Below are 20,691 nucleotides of genomic sequence, written 5' to 3'. Positions count from 1 at the left end.
ATCCTTCAGTATATATAATCACCAGGTTCTCTATCTAAGCAAAATATCATCCAGTGATGAAGTCATAAATATTGCACCAAAAAAGAAAATCATGTTCTTTTTGTACAGCAAAATAACGTTTTGGTCATGTATACTTATTGTGTATCTAATTTATATTTTAATATATTTAACATCTACTGGTCATCCTGCCACCTGGGGTGCAGGTGGGGGGGTAAGAGGTGAAAAATTGGAACAAGAGGTTTGGCAATTGTTAATGCTGTAAAGTTACCCATGCATATAATCTGTAAATAAAAGGCTATTAAATTAAAAAAAAAAAAAAAGAAAAAAAAAGAAAGAAAATCATGAAATTGATAATGACTTTCTAGAGAATTAAGATCCCCAAAATAACAGCCATGTACCTAGCCAACAAAAATGAGAAACTGAGCTTAGACAGTCTTCCTCTCATATTCTTCTCATGTGGCCTAAAACACCATAGGAAGTTAACTTCAGTTCCAAAAGAATGGCTGTCTATTAAATAGAATATGCAAAGACCTCTGAATAACCTTGTTCTAGATTTGGAAACAGAACAAAAACTGCATTTGTCTCCTGAAAAATGCCCTCCAGGCCACAGATCAGGATCATTTGTCTTTGCTACTTTTCTTAACTTGTCAGCAGCTTTTAGGCTCCCTGTCCAGGAGGTTAATTTTATCATCATTAAACATTCATGCAGCATTTGACATACCTCAAATGCTTTACTATGATTTTTATTTTTTTCTCCGTGTGAAGTAGTTTCTAAAGAAACTAAGGTATTGAAAGGAAAATTACTGACCCAGGATATCACTGTTCGTCTTGAAAAGGAGTGTGGCCTAAGGGATAGAACTGGAATAAGGAAATCTGGGTTTGAAGTCTGTCTCACTTATTTTCTAGCTCTGTGATAACAAGTAAGTTAAACCTTCAGAATCTGAATTTCCTCATATCTAGGCATGTTTTTTCCTGGTACTCCTCCTACCTGGATGACTGCTTTGTCTGACTGTCTCCTTTGTAGGATCTTTACCCACATCATGCCTGCTTTCCATTGGAGAATCCCACTGTTCTGTTCTGGGCTCTCTCTCTTCTTCCTCTCTCCCTGCTTTCACTTTCTGATCTCATCAGTTCCCTTAAATTCAAATATCCTCTCCATGTCAATCATTCTCTAATCTAGTTAAGTTCAGCCCTAACTTTTATCCAAACCTCCAGATTAACATTTCTAACTTCCTATTGGATATTTCTTAACTCAACCTGTCCAAGAGTGAACTCATTATCTTTCTCCAAAAATCTTTTTCTCTTCCAAACTCCTCTATTGGTGTTGAAGGTACTAACAGCTTCCCAGTCCATTAGACTTGCAATCTGTACACCATCCTTGATTCCTCTCCATCATATCTCTTATTCAATCTGTTGCCAAATCCTTTCAACATGGCTCCTATATGCCCCCTCATTCCTCTGACACTAGTACAATTCTTTGTCATTCTGAACCTATAATAGCCTGATGATTACCTCTCTGCCTCAAGTCTCTACCTATTCCAGTCCATCCATCCCACTTGACTGTTAAATATCTTCCCAAAGCATAAGGTTGACTATGTCCCACACCAGCATCCTTATTCAATAAACTTCAATTGGCCCCTATCATCTCTAGGAACAAATAAAAAAATCTATAATTATAATATTTATATTTTTAAATTATTATACTTATATGTATTACAAATATATATATAAATTAATAAATTCTATTATATTATAAATATAATCTATTTAAATCTTCTAATACCTTACACCTCAACATCTATTCTGTAATCCACTGGGGCTAATCTCCTTGTTTCTTACAACATACCCCAGGTTTTAATCCTGAACATTTTGACTTGTCATCTCCCATGCCTAGATCTCTCTCCCTCCCCCATCTTTGCTTATGGCCTTCCTTCAAGTCCCATATTTTTCCACAAGAAGCCTTTCCTGACTCTACTCTCCAATGCTTGTTAGTGTCTGCCTTCTCCTGATTACATGAAAGACTCAACAAAAGCAAATAATGAGCCCTCTGAAGTAGTTGCTTGTCTTCAAATTCATATCTTTTGAAGTTAGAATGATGCAAAATACATTGTTTCCAGACCAATGGAAACATGCATTGTTAATTCCAATAATGGGATCACTTCAAAGAGAATTCATTATTTGTACTTATGAAGGCCTCTGAGTTATCCTGTGTACATCTGGCTTGTACAAGTTTGTTTTCTTAGTTTTGCTACTAACCACTTGTATCACATTGGGCAAATCATTTCACCTCTCTGGGCCCCATTTCGTCATCTAAATTATGAGGGTGTTGGATTAGGTGGCCTCCAATATCCCTTCCTGCTCTAAACTCCTGATTCTATGATCCTTAAAGCACTATATAAACATGAGCTATTATTATTGGAAATCACAGCCTCCATAACACATAATTCACAGTCATCCCTTAATACAGATATAAAACTCATTCCACAACAACTATATGAATTATGTTGTCTTAAAATGGGACCATTTCTCCATCAAGTTTTGGATTTATTTTTCTAAGGCACAAGTAACAGAAGCATATACTTCATTCAAAGTGATCCTGCCGCATCATTTGTACTGCATGACACAATGGAATGTTTTGTGTTTCCCAGTGAACCTCAGAGCCTCATACTTGAAAGTGTACAGTCGACAGGATGACAAGCATACCACCAAGTAGGTGACATTTGAGGTGTTACTGTGGCTCTGAAGGCCAAGACAAATATTTCCATTATCACAGTTTTCAAAAGAGTGTAAACCTGAAAACGGAGAGCAGCGGTGTGAAGTCGAAGGACTGACACCAGGCAGGGAGAAGCTCTGACACCCTGTTTCTGTGATGGCCTTGTCTCCCAGCTGTCTGTCCTCAGACACAAACACACTGAGACAAATGAGCCTTCCAACCACAGGCTGGATCCCACCTGCTGGGAAGGCACAGAAAAAAAATGTAAATTCCACCATCAGCATCTTTTCAATACGAGGCAATAATTTCTTTTCTAAAATTCATTCTGCAAAGGAATGCTTCAATGTTCTAGCAAAAGAAAAAAGTAATTCAAGAAAGTATCTTTAATTCTGTCCCCAAAATGTTTAACTCCATTAATCATAATGTGCTGCCTCAGTTATTTATGTTGTTTCATGCTTAGCAGCAGGTGGCTCATTCTTCTCAACCAAATATTTAATTTTCAAAAGTAGCTTATATTATCCAAAAAGGATCTTACCAACAGCTCCACTTCAGAATGAAATTGGCTATATGTATAAAAGTCTACATAAACATTTAAAACAAAAAAGTCTTCCCTGAATATTACATACAAACAGACTTTACCTAATTTATATTCCAACTAGCTCTCAGTATCATCCTTTATGCCAGATCACCATTGCCATCAAGAGGAAAAAACTACAGTGAGGAAGACTATCTCAAATGAAACTGGACAGGTATTCACTATGAATATCCCTGCACGTATTCAACAGAACTGTACAGGCATGTCCACTGGAACATTTGTGCATTTTCTAAGACACTAAGAAAAAAACAAAAGTTATTCCTTCTCCTTCTAGTTCTTGAAAACTAAAAAAGTGTACATTAAATTCCACCAGTGTCCAAAATAACAGCTCATGTCCTATACAGTAGAAGAGACACAGCAGAAAAGTAAACTATTTTGCAAGGAACTGAAAACTCAGTGTATGCCCATCAGTCAGAGAATGGTTGAATAAATTATAGTATGTAAATATTATGGAATATTATTGTACAATCAAAAGAATGATTTCAGAGAGGCCTGGAGAAACCTACATAAACTAATGCTGAGTGAAGTGAGTAGAACCAAGAGTACATTGCAACAACAAGATTATACTGTGGATCAATTCTGATGGATGTGGCTGTTTTCAATGAGGTGATTCAGGCCAGTTCCAATAGATTTGTGATAGAGAGAGCTGTCTATACCTAGAGAGCAAACTGTGGGCACCGAGTATGGATCACAACATAGTATTTTCACTTTTTTGTGGTTGTTTGCTTACTTTTTGTTTTCTTTCTCATTTTTTTTTCTTTTTGATCTGCTTTTTCTTGTACAGCATGATAATTATGGAAATATGTATAGAAGAATTACACATGTTTAACATATATTAGATTACCTGCTATCTGGGGAAGGAGGGAGAAAAAAATTGGAATATAAACTTTTGCAAGGGAGAATGCTGAAAACTATGCATATGTTTTGAAAATAAAAAGCTTAAAAAAAAAAAGAAAAGAAAAGAAAACTACTTCTTAAGCAACTTCAAATAACTCAACATTATCAGTAAGATAGTCTTCTTTAACTCCAGTTAACACTTTTATAATCCTCCCTGTATACCAGCACCAAATAACTCAAGCCAGACATACTCACTTTTACCTAAATACTGTAGTATATTCCCTCCTTCCAGGCGTCTTCCTATTCAAAAAGTGTCCTCCCCCTTTTTAGTAGCTATGTAAATTGATTACCCAAGGCCTATTTCTATCATTCAAATATTGCCTCAAAAATTACAATTCCTCTTTAAAACCTTGCACACCGACAAGAGGGGATTTCTTCTTTCTCAAAGTAGCCAGAGCATTTATTTGGGAGTTACTCCAAAATGACTTGAATATGTGCTGCACCTGACACAATTAATGACCTTTCCATTTTGAATGCTCTCACCTGTGTTCTCATGACCCTAATTTCTTTTCGTTCCCTCATACTCTCTCAGATTGGCTCCTTCTCAGACATCTAGGCTGATCCAAATGATGACCATATCAGTGGATTTTCCTCAAGGCTCTATCTCCTCCTGTATTTCAAGGAAATCATAAAGGAGGGAAAAGGACCCACATTTGGAAAAATGTTTGTTGAAGCTCTTTTTATGATAGCAAAGAACTGGAAAATGAGTAGATGCCCATTAACTGGGGAATGGCTGAACAAACTGTGATACATGAAGATAATGGAATATTATTGTTCTATTAAAAAATGATGAATATGCTGAGATTAGAAAGACCTGGAAAGATTTACATGAACTGATGCTGAGTGAAGCAAGGAGAACCAAGGATACATTGTACACAATAACAGCAAGAAAATGCGATGATCAACTATGAAAGGCTTGATTCTTCTTAATGGTTCAGTGATCCAAAGCAATTCCAATAGACTTTAGACAGAAAATACCATCCGCATCCAGAAGAACAAAAACAAAAACAAACTAAGGAGACTGAATATAAATCAACACATGCTATATTCACTTCTTTTTTCTATGTTTTTATCTATCCCAAGGTTCCCTTTTGCTCTGATTTTTCTCTCCCAACATGATTCATAAAGCAATATGTATTAAAAATAAATAAATTTATTACAATTTTAAAAAAAAGGCTCTATCTCCTACTCTCCCAATATTTGTCTTGATAACCTCACCAGCTCCCAGGGGTTTAACTCTCTCATAGTCACACATTAATACTTCAAGTCCAATCTCCGTCTTAAGCTTCTAGCTCACACTGCCTATATAGAGCACTTCAAAGAGAGTACCTCAGAGACATCCTGAACTGATCCCATTTAGCTTTCTTTCTAAGCCCTTCCCTTTTCTAAACCTTTCTATTTCTGTTCTAGGCACCACCATTTTTCCTGTCACCCAGGTCTATAACCTCAGTATAATCTTGAACTCCTCACTCTTTGTCAGCTCATCTATGCTTCTTTAATGATTTACTAAATCTTGCTTTTTCTAGCTACATATCTCTCACATTGACCCCCTTGTCTGAACTCACCTAATACCCTCTTTAGTCCAAGTCCTCATCACTTCTCACCTTGATTATTTCAACGGCCTCCTACTGGGCCTCCCTACATTAAGTCTTTCCTCATTCTAATCCATCCTACATGCTGCTGCCAAAATAATTTTTCTTAAATGTAAATTTGACTATGAATGACTCCCTTACTTAAGCCAACTCCAGTTACCTACCTATTGTCTCTAGGATAAAAAAGTTTTAAAATGACGATACAATCTGACCCCAATCTTCGCTGGACAATACTCTCCCTCCTACACTCTGTGATCTCAAACAATCAGGCCTTTTCTCTTTTCCTCACACCTGATACTATATCTGCACTACTGAGCTTTGGCCTATACCATCCCCCATGCCTGGAACGTACTTCCTCTTTACTTCACAGAGTTCTTCTCTTCTTTAAAGCTGTAGCTCCAGCAATGTACTCTATATGAATCTTTCTTGATTACTTTCACCTGCTAGTACCTTCGATCCTAAGCATGTATCTAACTACACTTCATAGACAGGGCATACCAAAAATCTTAATATAGTTTTAAGCTTTAATAGCATAAACTAAGACTTTTTGGAGCTCTGTATTTTTATTTATTTGCTTGAGGTCTATGTTGTATGTATTTATGTATTTTTTATCTCTACATTAGAACAGAAGCAGCCTGCAAATAGGGACTGTTTCCTTCTTTGTACCTGTATTTCCAGTCCCTGGAACCTAGTGGGAGCTCAAAACATATTTGCTGATTGATTATTTGAAGGCACTGACCATGTCAGCTTTTTTTTTTTTCTATATTCTACAGGCAGCTCATGCTCAATCAATGTTTCTTTACAGAAAAGCCTAAATATCTACTATTGCTCCAAGCAACTGAAGAACTGAAGAAAAGTGCTCTCTTGTTTAAAAACGTTTTATGAACTTGTAAGTAAAATCACACTTGACATGGGAGCTAAACTAATAGGGAAACAGTAGACACATGAAATTTGGGTTAAAGGAATTGTGCCTAAATTGCTGATGAATGGAATAAAGAAGAAAAGGAAGGAAAGTGAAAAATAAAAGAGAATAAATCATTTTACAATATCAGAGAAATTATCCTACTTTTAAAAAAACCATGGAATTTGATTCTATGTTTAGCATGCTCACTTTGCACATTTAACCCAATCATTGATCAAATAGCTTATGATAATATTACTATGAACAAGTTATAATATTTCCAATAAATTCAAAAACTGCAAGATTTTCTAAACCAGTACTAACTCCTGGAAAGGTCTATAAGAAAATGGAAAATACTACATAATTAAGAGAGACAAGGTAATATGTATAATTCTGCAATGGAAAATTTCAGCCTTTCATTTAAGTTTCATATTATTACCTTGTCCTATGCAATTTTAAATATAAATTCACAAGGAATGAATTATATAGAGAACTAGACAAATTAAACACACAATTCAAAAACTTTATGATAAAATTGTCTATAAACATAATATGTCATCAAAAACCATTTGTAAGACTGGTATGTACTTATGGAGATTGATTTCTTAAATATATAGCTCATCATGCAAAAAAGGAGCAATTATGTACTAATTAATTAATTAAAATCCTCCATATATAACTTATACTTCTATAACCCTATCAAAGGAACTTATACATAAGCTTATACTGTCCATAAAATAATGAGATGAGCAAGCATAGTAATTACAAAATTATCTAGAAATGTAATTGATTAAAAGACATGCCCAGGAAATAGTTGAGACATATACCATTTGAAAATCAGTAGTCTACTCATATACAGTAGGAAAACTAGATCATGAGAACTTTGGTAGTTGGTAGATGTCCACGACAGCACTAGATTGCCTGATAATTAAATTCTCTTCTAAGCCTTCCTGCCATTAAAGATAGTGTTTGGGAGGTGATACTTTTCTAAATTCTTACACTTTATCACTATCTTTTAGAAGGGAATCTCACCTGCAGAACATCTTGTATCTTGACCCAAACATCTGCCATATCATACAATTTGATATCTTCATGCTGAGTTGATGGAGGCACAACAGTCTGTTGGAGGTATCCCAGGACCACAGAGTGTGCAGCAGCCACAGCATTAAATTTGTCAAAGAGAAGCTCCAGAAGCTCCAGAAGCAATCTACAATGAAAGAGAAATGGTTTTCTTTCTTCTTCAAGGAAAAAAACCAAACATATTGACAATTGAGAAGAAAGGGATCACAATACCTCTAAAACTGAAAGGTTCTTTATAGATTCTATGATCCAACTCCTTCATTTTACACGTAATAAAATTGGATATTCAAAAAGTTAAGTTACTTAACAGTCAAGTTCCACAGGCAGTCAATGGTGAGGCCTGTAATAAAACTCCTGTTCACAGAGTGTGTACCCTATCAAGCTCACATAGACATAAATGTTAGATGTTAAAACTAGAGACACTATGAAGTGCAATAAATCAAGTTTTATATACAGTTGAAGCCATTCCCTTCCTATAAATTAGGCTCTTTCTAATGAATATTGACTTTTTCCAATACCAATGCAATTTTATCACCTACCACTTAAGCAGTAAGGTGCAAGAACAAAAAAAAGCAAACCCATAACCACCTTTTTAAAAGCCTAACATTGACTCAAGCAAACTGTCTAGGTCACATACATTTTATTCACTGTAATTCATTAGGGCACAATTATTAGGGCACAAATTTACAAGAAATAAAAAACAGCTCAAAACACAAAGAGAAAGGATTTTCCTCAAGGTCATGAAGATAAATGGATGAAAAACAAAAAGTGTCATCTAATACCCATTAAACTGACAAATGTGAGAAAAAATTAAAATTACAGAATATTGGAGGGTGTGAAGGGAGCTCCCCACAAGGTGCATGTGAATCAATCCAACTGTTCTGAAAAACAATTTGCACTGATACTAGAAAAATCAAGAAACCATACATATTCTTTGACCCTCTGCCATGGTTGGGTAAATTCAGAAAAGTCCCATTTGTGCCAAAATATTCATTAATAACACTTCTGGTGGTAGGAAAAAAAATCATGAAATAACTAAACAGACTGTTATGTTACATAAATATAATAGAATAATGTTAACACTGTAAGAAATAAAGGATATGGAGAATGTGGAGAAAGTTGAAAACATTTATATGAACTAATACAAAAAAAAAGAAGTAAAGCAGAATAAAGAGACCAATTTACACAAAGACCATAATAATGTAAAGAAAAATAATACCGAAAAATATCAAAATAGTAAGCAATGTAATGATAAAAGGATTATCAGTTTATAGTTACATAGAACCTTAAAGAAACAATCCTCTCCAAACTCCTCATTTTACAGGCAAGAAAACTGAAATTCAGAAGAAGTGACTTGTCCAACATTACTCAAGCAGCATATAAGAAAGATGGGATTTTACCCCAGTTCCTATGACTCAAATGCAGTCTATTTCCCTTCTATCAGATGGTAGTCTACTGGAGCAGAATGATTCTTAAGAGGCCAATGGGTTGCTTTGTTTTGCTTAAATTAAAAAAGAAGGATTTCTGAAAAGAGATGGAAGTCATTGATTAGTTAAAAAAAATGCTAAATATTTTTTTTTTTATCTTCTTTTAAAAAAATAAGACTACAAACAAAATTTTAGCTACCTTTTTTTAAATCTTAAAATTCAATTCAAGACATGGGTACATCTAAAAGTGGCCATCAGTCTCCAGTTTACTGAACAATAACTGATCCACTTCAGGGACTACATTTCTCTGTTAAAAGAATGAAGCCCTGTACTAAGTGTATACTACATGTTTAATAATAAGTACAAAGTTGCTGCTTAATAACTGCTTATTGACTGTTCATCTCTCATACTCAAAGCCTGCAATTCTCTATGTGTATTATATCCTTTCCTTGCTAGGATTCTCTGGGCATTTTTTTTCAGTGACCTTGATTTCTAGCTTCTTAGAAGGTTATTGTAATAATGACATCTTTAAAATAAAATAAACTGTCCATACCACTGTCAGAGTTCTACTGGCTGGCCCCAAAAACTCTCTTTATGTCATCTATCCTCTGCCACAGAACAGTTTCTTCTAGAATATAACAACTGACCATCTCCAGGAGAATTTAACTCAGAAGTTTCATACATACAAAACAAAACCTGCCTCTCTAACATTAACTATGTATCTTAGCCTTCATTGATCAATCTCTCTCTGCTGAACTATAATACACTTTACCCAATTATTACACATTGCTTTATGTTATGGTAATTCATACAGAAGTCTAAAACATAATGCTCCTTAAAGTCAGGAGTCATGACTTAGATCTCTCTCAGAACCTAGCACAATGCCTTGCACACTGCTCAACAAGTATTTGTCAAATGAATGAACAAATGAATTCAAAAAATAGTAACAGAGAATTATAGGAAATGTTCATTTGTAAAATCTAGATGCATAGTTCCTGAAAAGATTTATAAACCACCTGAAAAGTATAAATGAGAGGCAAGAGAGTACATCAGAAGTGTCAATTAACAAGATTTTATTATCATCCATAAGAGGCCATAACCACAACCTCATCAAAACGTACAGCATATAATCTGTTCCTATGGCTTCTTTACTGCCCAGTTACTGTAATTAATGTGCCAATGCAACAGTCCATAACTACCTTGTGATAAAACACCAATTTACATTTGACATTGTAATTTAGAAGAAAAATAATCAATGGAAATTTATATATTGATCTACATTGCATATGTACATATATAAAATAGTATAAGTGACCAGTTATTCTAACCTTTCAAATAACAGGTTTTTCTTTATCCTTTCCAGTCTGCAGTTGATATTTACACACACAATTAACTATTCCAATTTTTGCTTCCCTTATATGTTGTTGAAATGATCTCATAATGTCATCCAGTGGGAAAACAGATGAGAGTAACGTTTCTCAGGAATAAGTTCTAAGTTAGGAACTAATTTGTACAACTTAAAATCAATTTCAAATATTATTTGGATCCAGAAAACATTATACTAACAAAGTAAGGCTACATTTGCACACAAGATCAAAAAGAGTAAATTTAGTTTAAAACAAAATACATACATATATATATATATATATATTATAATAACTTTTTATTGACAGAACCCATGCCAGGGTAATTTTTTACAACATTATCCCTTGCACTCACTTCTGTTCTTATTTTTCCCCTCTCTCCCTCCACCCCCTCCCCTAAGATGGCAAGCAGTCCTATACATGTTAAATATGTTGAAGCATATCCTAGATACAATGTATGTGTGCAGATCCAAACAGTTTTCTTGTTGCACAGGGAGAACTGGATTCAGAAGGTAGAAATAACCCGGGAAGAAAAACAAAAATGCAAATAGTTTACACTCATTTCCCGGTGTTCTTTCTTTGGGTGTAGCTGCTTCTGTCCATCATTGATCAATTGAAACTGAGTTAGGTCTCTTTGTCAAAGAAATCCACTTCCATCAGAATACATCCTCATACAGTATCATTGTTGAAGTATATAATGATCTCCTGGTTCTGCTCATTTCACTCAGCATCAGTTCATGTAAGTCTCTCCAAGCCTCTCTGTATTCATCCTGCTGGTCATTTCTTACAGAACAATGATATTCCATAACATTCATATACCACAATTTACCCAACCATTCTCCAATTGATGGGCATCCATTCAGTTTCCAGCTTCTGGCCACTACAAACAGGGCTGCCACAAACATTTGTGCACATGTGGGTCCCTTTCTCTTCTTTAGTATCTCTTTGGGGTATAAGCCTAGTAGTAGCACTGCTGGGTCAAAGGGTATGCACAGTTTGATAACTTTGTGGGCATAATTCCAGATTTCTCTCCAGAATGGTTGCATTCGTTCACAACTCCACCAACACTGCATCAGTGTCCCAGTTTCCCGCATCCCCTCCAACATTCGTTGTTATTTTTTCCTGTCATATTAGCCAATCTGACAGGTGGTAGTGGTATCTCAGAGTTGTCTTAATTTGCATTTCTCTGATCAATAGTGATTTGGAATACTTTTTCATATGCCACTAATTTACATTGATCTTACATTCTTCAATGTAAGGCTGAAAATTTTCCTTGACCTCCTTTGATTGAATACAAAACAAATAAAAAACAATATTAATTAAGCAACATTTAGCAAGTTAATATGTAAAAATTACTCATGTGGTTTAAGGCAAGAGCATTCTCTTCTAGGGGTTTGCCTTTTCTCATTTTTCAAATAAAAAAAGCAGATCAACTAAAGTCCCTTCCAGGCCTATGTTCTACCACCTAAAATCTCTGAATCTGTTTTCTCTTCGATAAAACAGGGACAATAATGCCCATCCTAACCAGCCTTCAGAATGAAATTAATTGAGGTATGGTGAGATTCATTGAAAATCCAAAGCAAAGCTATATCTTTTTTTTTATTATTATTTTTATAACTTTTTATTGACAGAATCCATGCCAGGGTAATTTTTTTTACAACATTATCCCTTGCAATCACTTCTGTTCCGATTTTTCCCTCCCCCCCTCCACCCCTCCCCTAGATGGCAAGCAGTTCTATATATGGTGAATATGTCGAAGTATATCCTAGATACAATGTATGTGTGCAGAACCAAACAGTTTTCTTGTTGCACAGAGAGAATTGGATTCAGAAGGTAAAAATAACCTGGGAAGAAAAACAAAAATGGAACAGTTTACATTCATTTCCCAGTGTTTTTTCTTTGGGTTTAGCTGCTTCTGTCCATCATTGATCAATTGAAACTGAATTAGGTCTCTTTGTCAAAGAAATCCACTTCCATCAGATTACATCCTCACACAGTATTGTTGTTGACGTATATAATTATCTCTTGGTTCTGCTCATTTCACTTAGCATCAGTTCATGTAAGTCTTTCCAAGCCTCTCTGTATTCATCCTGCTGGTCATTTCTTACAGAACAATAATATTCCATAACATTCATATACCACAATTTACCCAACCATTCTACAATTGATGGGCATCCATTCATTTTCCAGTTTCTAGCCACTACAAACAGGGCTGCCACAAACATTTTGGCACGTACAGGTTCCTTTCCCTTCTTTAGTATCTTCTTGGGATATAAGCCCAGTAGTAGCACTGCTGGGTCGATAACTTTTTGGGCATAACTCCAGATTGCTCTCCAGAATGGTTGGATTCGTTCACAGCTCCACCAACAGTGTATCAGTGTCCCAGTTTTCCCGCATCCCTTCCAACAATCATCATTATTTTTTCCTGTCATCTTAGCCAATCTGACGTGTAGTAGTATCTCAGAGTTGTCTTAATTTGCATTTCTCTGATCAATAGTGATTTGGAACACTCTTTCATATGACTGGTAATAGTTTCAGTTTCATCATCTGAAAATTGTCTGTTCATATCCTTTTGACCATTTGTCAATTGGAGAATGACTTGGTTTCTTATAAATTAGAGTCAATTCTCTATATATTTTGGAAATGAGGCCTTTATCAGAACCTTTCACTGTGAAGATGTTTTCCCAGTTTGTTGCTTCCCTTCTAATCTTGTTTGCATTAGTTTTGTTTGTACAGAAGCTTTTTAATTTGATGTAATCAAAATTTTCTATTTAAACAAAATACTTCTAATGAAAACATTTGTTTAACATCATGTAAAGAAAAACCTGGAATGACTACATACAACTTCTTGCAATTAACCCTGTCATGGAGCAGAAACACCCAGAGGAATAACTAATAGCTGGCTGTGCCCCACTGGCATTCTCATGCTGCTAAGAGAACTTGTGAAAGACTTTCCCCATCCCATACCCAGCTAGGTGGGTAGATTCCCCTCATGCGACTTTCTAGGAGGACACAGACAAGAGTTCCAGGGAATGGTCAGGAACAGATAGAATGTAGTCTCAGTATCACAGAAGAGAATAATCATATCAATAAGATCACAGATTCAAGGGTGCCCTGCAGTATGTTGACAATATCTAGCTCCCTTCCCTTTTTAGCTGCTACATCACGAAGAAGCTACAAGTAGTTCACTGCAACATGACAGACAAGACAGCCTGATAGTGAAGGCTGGAAAGTCAGAAGATCCAGGTCCAAGTCCTAGTTCCATCCCAGAGCAGTTGCTTAACTACCGATGATGAATCACTTCATTTGGAGAAGGCAGGGATACCGAGAGAGAAACAACAAGCAGGAGAGTTCCAGGGAGTAGGTGTCTGACCAGGGGTTGGCCATTTCTGTTCATTTTAACCAAAGGAACTTCATACCACATCACCCACCAAGTCCTACTCAGCAAAAGAAAGTCTTCAGAGGTTTTATGCCAATTTTTGCTTCCCTTATATGTTGTTGAAATGTTCTCATAATGTCATCCAGTGGGAAAACAGATGAGAGTAATGTTTCTCAGGAGTAAGTTCTAAATTAGGACAAGGAGATGACATCTATTTTTAAGCACATATCAGATCATCTAAGTAAAAAGTGACCAACTTAATAGTATATCACCTCCTCAATTGTGAGACATGAGAGAGACACAGAGACAGAGGTAAACAGAGACTGGCAGAAACAAGAAGAAGAGGGAAATATAAGATGAAGGCAGAGGAAATGTATCATTTTCAAAAAAATGGAAAAGACTAGGCATGACATTATTTAAAAAAAAAAAAAGCCAGCAAAAATATAGTAGCAATGTCTGAATATTTCTAAAATTGGACTTGGAAAGACTTACATGAACTGATGCTGAATGAAATGAGCAGAACCAGGAGATCATTATAACACTTCAACAACAATACTGTATGAGGATGTATTCTGATGGAAGTGGATTTCTTCAACAAAGAGAAGATCTAATTCAGTTCCAATTGATCAATGATGGACAGAAGCAGCTACACCCAGAAAAGGAACATTGGGAAATAAGTGTGAACTGTTTGCATTTTTCTTTTTCTTCCCGGATTAGTTTTACCTTTTGAATCCAATTCTTCCTGTGCAACAAAAGAACTGTTCGGTTCCACACATATATTGTATCTAGGATATACTATAACATACTGAACATGTATAAGACTGCCTGCCATCAAGGGGAGGGGTGAGGGAGGGAAGGGAAAAATCGGAACAGAAGTAGTCCAAGGGATAATGTTGTAAAAAATTACCCATGCACATGTATTGTCAATAAAAAAAGTTATAATAAAAAAAAAAGAGAGAAAAAAAAATCTGTATTGACAAAGGTTTATGCATGACAGCTCACCCTGATGAAGATTTAAGAAAGGAGAAGACAAGATTTTAACAAACTGTTTTTTGTAATTGACCCCATCTTTAAAGTTATACAATCAAATCAGAAGTGTAAAGAAAATAATATCTTGGTGTTGATTATTGATTTCTAAAAATGCATTTGATTTGGAGTACAATGTTATCTCAGTGGTGGTTCTCAATTAAGGTCTCTTCCATGTGTACATAAGAATCAAACAAAACATTATGAGAGATGTGACAGCAGAAGTAACTTTGTTCAATGATCCCATAAGTATTGATATCAAATAATGTTTTTAATAGGAAGATATATCTATATCTATATCTATCTAAATCTACATATAGATTTTTCCACCAAAGGATTTTTCTAGTATTACAAATGCTCCCCCATAGGATCCAAATATAAGGAGGATTATTTGTGGTAAGATTGTGGCTCTTTTAATGTTACTAATCCATGATTATATAGTATTTATTTTTATTCTAACAATGCCACTGCTATACTTTTGTGTCATGCTTATCTTTCATTATTAATAAACTTTTTGGTCTTCATAAAACTAACTTTTATCCCTGTGCAAAACATTTTACATTTACATTTACATTTATCCCTGTGCAAAACAGGATTAGAGTTAGAGCTAAGAAGGAGCATTGGAGGTTATCTGGGTTAGATTGGAAAATTTTAATTGCGTGATCTTTAAGGGAAGAAATGTTGAATGAAGGTAGTAAAGGGAGAATCTACAAGCGACTATGAGAGAACAAAAAGTATTCCAATTTACTATCCAGTGCTTCAGAAGAAGAGAAGGTTTGGCTAATGATTGAGAGAATAACTGCAGACGCAATGTTCTCACAGGGCAGACAAATCTCAGTGAAGGATAGTAGACAGAAGGAGTCTGAAAGTAAGGGGTCCAAGATAAATGGAGATTTTTTTCACTATGGCATGGGAATTGCAGAGAGCACAGTGGAAATCGTGTTTAATGGTAAAGATAAAAATATCAGTAATGAAGAGAAAAAAGAAAAAGGAACATAACAGCAGGTGAAAAAGAAAAAGATGAGAGATGAAGGAGAGGAAATTAAAATAAAAATGGGAAGAAGAAAGAAGAAAAAGATAAGGAAAAGAGAAATCGGAATGAGAACAGACTAATAATAATAATCCTTTATTTTTATGATGTTTTACAATTTTCCAAGTAATTTCATTTTTAGTCACATTTGATCTTCATAGCAACCCTATGAATTAGAGTTTTATCACCTACATATATCTATATGCATCTCCCTCTCCATCTGTCTTATCTATCTATATGATCATGAAAGCTCATGACATCACTAAATTAATTTCTCAAGGTCATAGACCCATTAAGAGCAGCATGAGGGTAGTAGACTTGGTTTCAAAAGAGACTTGAGTTTCAGTTCCACTTCTTACACTTATTAGCTATATCATTACTTCTGAGCTTCCGTTTCCTCATTCAAAAAATGGAAATAACACCTCTGTTATAACAATCTTACACAGTTCTTTTGAGGATCAAAAGAGTTAATCTAACATTTTTTTTTGGTAACCTGTAAAGTATCATATAAATGTAAGCTATGATATGATGTACCTGTACTGGCTATTAACCCAGGTCTTGCAGTTTTTCTCATTACACAGTGCTGATTCTTGGGAGAAGAGTTAAACAAGGAAGATTCAGAAGCCAAAAATCTTGGTATATGACTTTTCATTAGATTACAATATAGGTTTGTTCCTTCCTTATTTTCTCCCTCCTTCTTTTCTTCCTCCCTCCTTCCCTCCTTCCCTATGGACTTCCCTTCTTTCCTTCTTCCCTCCTTTCCTCCCTCATTTCTTTCTTCCTTCCCTCCCTTCCCCTTCTCTTCTCCCTCCTCCTCCTGCTTCTCTTCCCTCTCTCTCCTCTTTTGTCCCTTACTCCCTCCCTCTCTCCCCCTCTCCCTTTCCCTCTGTTTCTCTCAATCTTCCTTTCCCTTTCCCTTCAAACATTGCTATTATGTTCCTACTGGCATTTTTAAAAAAAATAATGTCATCCCTGGCTTTTCCATTTCTTTGAAAATGATGCACTTCCTGCTGACCTCATCTTATCTCTGCAGCTCTTTCACATATTTTGAGAATTTATAAGCAAGTAACCATGTCACCTCCAGCAAACATTTATTCTTTAGAAACTCAAATCAGGTGTAGCTAATATTTCTAGCTCTGCCTTTTCAAGATCCAAGATTGGTAAAATCTCTTCTTTAATACTTTTTAAAATATATTTTATATATTCACTAGTTACATACTTATTCAAGATAGTTGAGGCATTAAAGAATTGATTATCAAGTATTTGTTAAATGCTTATTATGTACCCTGAAGGCAGGGATAGCAATCTTGATCTCAGACAAAGCAAAAGCAAAAATTGACTTACTGAAAAGAAATAATCGAGAAAATTACATTTTGCTGAAAGATATCATATACAATGAATTAATATCAATATTGAACATTTATGCCTCAAATGCCATAGATACAAATTCTTAAAGGAAAAGTTAAATGAGTTATGGGAGGAAACAGAAAGAAGAACTATACTAGGAGACCTCAATTTACTCTCTCTCCAATCAATCAAATAAACCTAAGCTTAAAATAAACAAGAAAAAAATTAAGGAAATGATTAGAAAAGAGATAATAGACCTCTGAAATAATTTGAGTTATGGTGAACAATACAGTTTAGAAGAATAACATTAGAAGTAAATAAAACTAGTTAAGAAGTTGAAGGAAATTACTATACCTTGAACTAGAATTGTTCAAATGGGAATAGGAAGCAAAGGATTTTGTAAAGAAAAGATCAAAAGTTTTAATCTTTAGACAGCTAGATGCCTTAGTGGACAGAGGGCTAGATTTGGAGAAAGGAAAATGTTAATTCAAAGACCATCTCAAACACTAGCTATGTGTTGTGGTTGTCCCTTCTTTTGTATAATATGATCATTCTCTCTGGGAGCAGGTTTCTTTTTTTTTTTTTTTTTTAATTTAATAGCCTTTTATTTACAGGTTATATGTATGGGTAACTTTACAGCATTAACAATTGCCAAACCAAACCTCTTGTTCCAATTTTTCACCTCTTACCCCTCCCCCCCTCCCCCAGATGGCAGGATGACCAGTAGATGTTAAATATATTAAAATATAAATTAGATACACAATAAGTATACATGACCAAAACGTTATTTTGCTGTACAAAAAGAATCAGACTCTGAAATATTGTACAATTAGCTTGTGAAGGAAATAAAAAATGCATGTGGGCATAAATATAGGGACTGGGAATTCAATGTAATGGTTTTTAGTCATCACCCAGAGTTCTTTCTCTGGGCGTAGCTGGTTCAGTTCATTACTGCTCCATTGGAACTGATTTGGTTGATCTCGTTGCTGAGGATGGCCTGGTCCATCAGAACTGGTCATCATATAGTATTGTTGTTGAAGTATATAATGATCTCCTGGTCCTGCTCATTTCACTCAGCATCAGTTCGTGTAAGTCTCTCCAGGCCTTTCTGAAATCATCCTGTTGGTCATTTCTTACAGAACAGTAATATTCCATAATATTCATATACCACAATTTATTCAGCCATTCTCCAACTGATGGGCATCCACTCAGTTTCCAGTTTCTGGCCACTACAAAGAGGGCTGCCACAAACATTCATGCACATACAGGTCCCTTTCCCTTCTTTAGTATCTCTTTGGGGTATAAGCCCAGTAGTAACACTGCTGGATCAAAGGGTATGCACAGTTTGATAACTTTTTGAGCATAGTTCCAAACTGCTCTCCAGAATGATTGGATTCGTTCACAACTCCACCAACAATGCATCAATGTGGGAGCAGGTTTCTTAGGGAGGTTTTCTGGAGGCAGCCTTAGTTTCAGTTCAAAGTAATAATCACTTCAAATGCAGCCAGCTGATAAAATCCAAAATTTTTTTTTCTCCTTCCAAATCGTCTCTTTCCTTGGGGCTGGGTAGTTTTCTTAGAGGCCTCTCTCCCTCCTTGGTTCCAAGAGCTCTTGCAGCTTGTCTTTTAGCTTTTCCAGCTTCTGCCTCTAGTTCAACTCTGACTTGTGGCTTCTCAATCTCCAACCCATGCTCCCTTCTCAATCTTTTTCAACTGAACTCTCCTGACTGAGCTCAGCTGTTTTTATGCTCTTTTAGAGGTGTAAATTCAAAGGTTGACTCCTCCTCTGAGAGTGGGATTATGGGAGGTGTGAATTTAGATATCTCATACTGAACCCTGAAATCTCCCAAACTTGTGAACTAATGTGTGAGCTAATGTGTGAACTCTCAAAGGTGTGAGCTCTAATGTGTGAACTCTTAAAGGAGCAAACCCAAGCACACAAGCATTGCTTCCATCAATTCAACTGAGTTATCACCTTGTTTCAACTTCTGACTCATAACAATGTGTCTCTGTCAAAAGTCTCTCTCAGCCTGTTTCCTCATTTGTAAAAAGGATTATCATAAGGATCAAACAATATATATAAAGAGTTGTTTTGGGGTATCAGGAATGGTGAGTTTATAAATGTTGAATATGAGACAAATAAGAGACAGAGCTAACAAATGGATAGAGATGTACAATTGGATTTTAGGAGGGAAGACAAAGCTAGAGATTTAAATTTGAGACTTATTAATTTCTAAATATCAGGTGAAGCAATGAGAAATAGATCTCCTCTCCTCCCTGTCTCTGTATATCTCTATCTGTCCCTTTCTGTACCTCTCTGGCTCTCTCTAAATACATACACACACAACCCCTACACCCCTCTGATCAAATTTAGGGAGAGACGGAAGGGACAATAGCCAAAAAAAAAAAAAAAAAAAAGAACAACAACAAACACACACACACACAACAGGAGGTTAGGGGGTAGGGGATGGGAGCTATAAAACAAGGATTATATCCTATCATTAAAGTTAAGGGAGGGGGGGAAGGGAGGAGTCAAGTCAAGAACATAAAAATTGTGAAGTCAAGAAAAACAGGGATTTAGAAAGTCCCTGGGCTTGGCAATTAGAATGTCTCTGGTGATTATAGGGAGTATAAGGTTATTAAAGTGGCAGATATCAAAAAAACTATAAACGGTTAAGAAGAAATTTAATTGTCAAGAAATATAATCTGAGCATGTTGACTACTAATTCTAGAAAAATTTTAAGACCATGTTCTTTTCTTAAGTAAATAATAATGATGCCTTATATGCTACAAAACAATATTTCATACAGGACTACCACTAAGGAACTCATTTCTTTTATCTAAATATTAACATATGAAATATATGGTGTCTCCTTCCACTAAAAAACAACAACAAAAAAAAATAAACAAAAACCAGACAGAATGGTAGAAAGGATATATTTTTAAGGAATATATGTCACTGATTTAAAAAAAAAAAAGCAAGAATATATGACCCAAAGATAATTTAACACACTGTGAAAAATGCTTAATATGTAGGTAAGGAGAAAAAGTCCCCTAAATCTAAATTTAGCACACAAGGAACTTTAAATTAGTCCTTTGGCCAGAAAATGCAGTGCTGCAGTCAAAAATATGTCGGACTTGGTCAAGAAGCAAAGAAATACATGAGGTATAAATCAGATCAGTTCTGCTATGTACCTACTGAGGACTTAATTTCAAGGTCCTCTACTTTCCTATTGACAGTCAAAGACAATAACAAAGGAGTTTTCTTCTACTGCCAAATCCATAAATGAATACCAAACCCTGAGCTCAGGTCTTACATGATGATTACAAAATAAACTGAT

General features: G+C 35.3%; 1 protein-coding gene across 2 annotated transcripts in view; it reads right to left on the bottom strand.

The window, feature by feature from the left end:
* Positions 1 to 20,691, bottom strand: part of EXOC4 (exocyst complex component 4) — a 913,849-nt gene that overhangs the window by 773,895 nt on the left and 119,263 nt on the right. For both annotated transcript variants that reach the window (XM_031941130.1, XM_031941132.1), the window contains exon 7: positions 7,731 to 7,905. In XM_031941130.1, coding sequence (XP_031796990.1) covers positions 7,731 to 7,905 — 175 coding nt within the window. The remainder of the gene's footprint in view (positions 1 to 7,730; positions 7,906 to 20,691) is intronic.

This window comes from Sarcophilus harrisii, chromosome 5 (genome assembly GCF_902635505.1).
Source record: "Sarcophilus harrisii chromosome 5, mSarHar1.11, whole genome shotgun sequence".
NCBI classification, from domain to species: domain Eukaryota; kingdom Metazoa; phylum Chordata; class Mammalia; order Dasyuromorphia; family Dasyuridae; genus Sarcophilus; species Sarcophilus harrisii.
The sequence above is the reverse complement of the archived record's forward strand: the minus strand, read 5'-3'. Positions and strand labels throughout refer to the sequence as shown.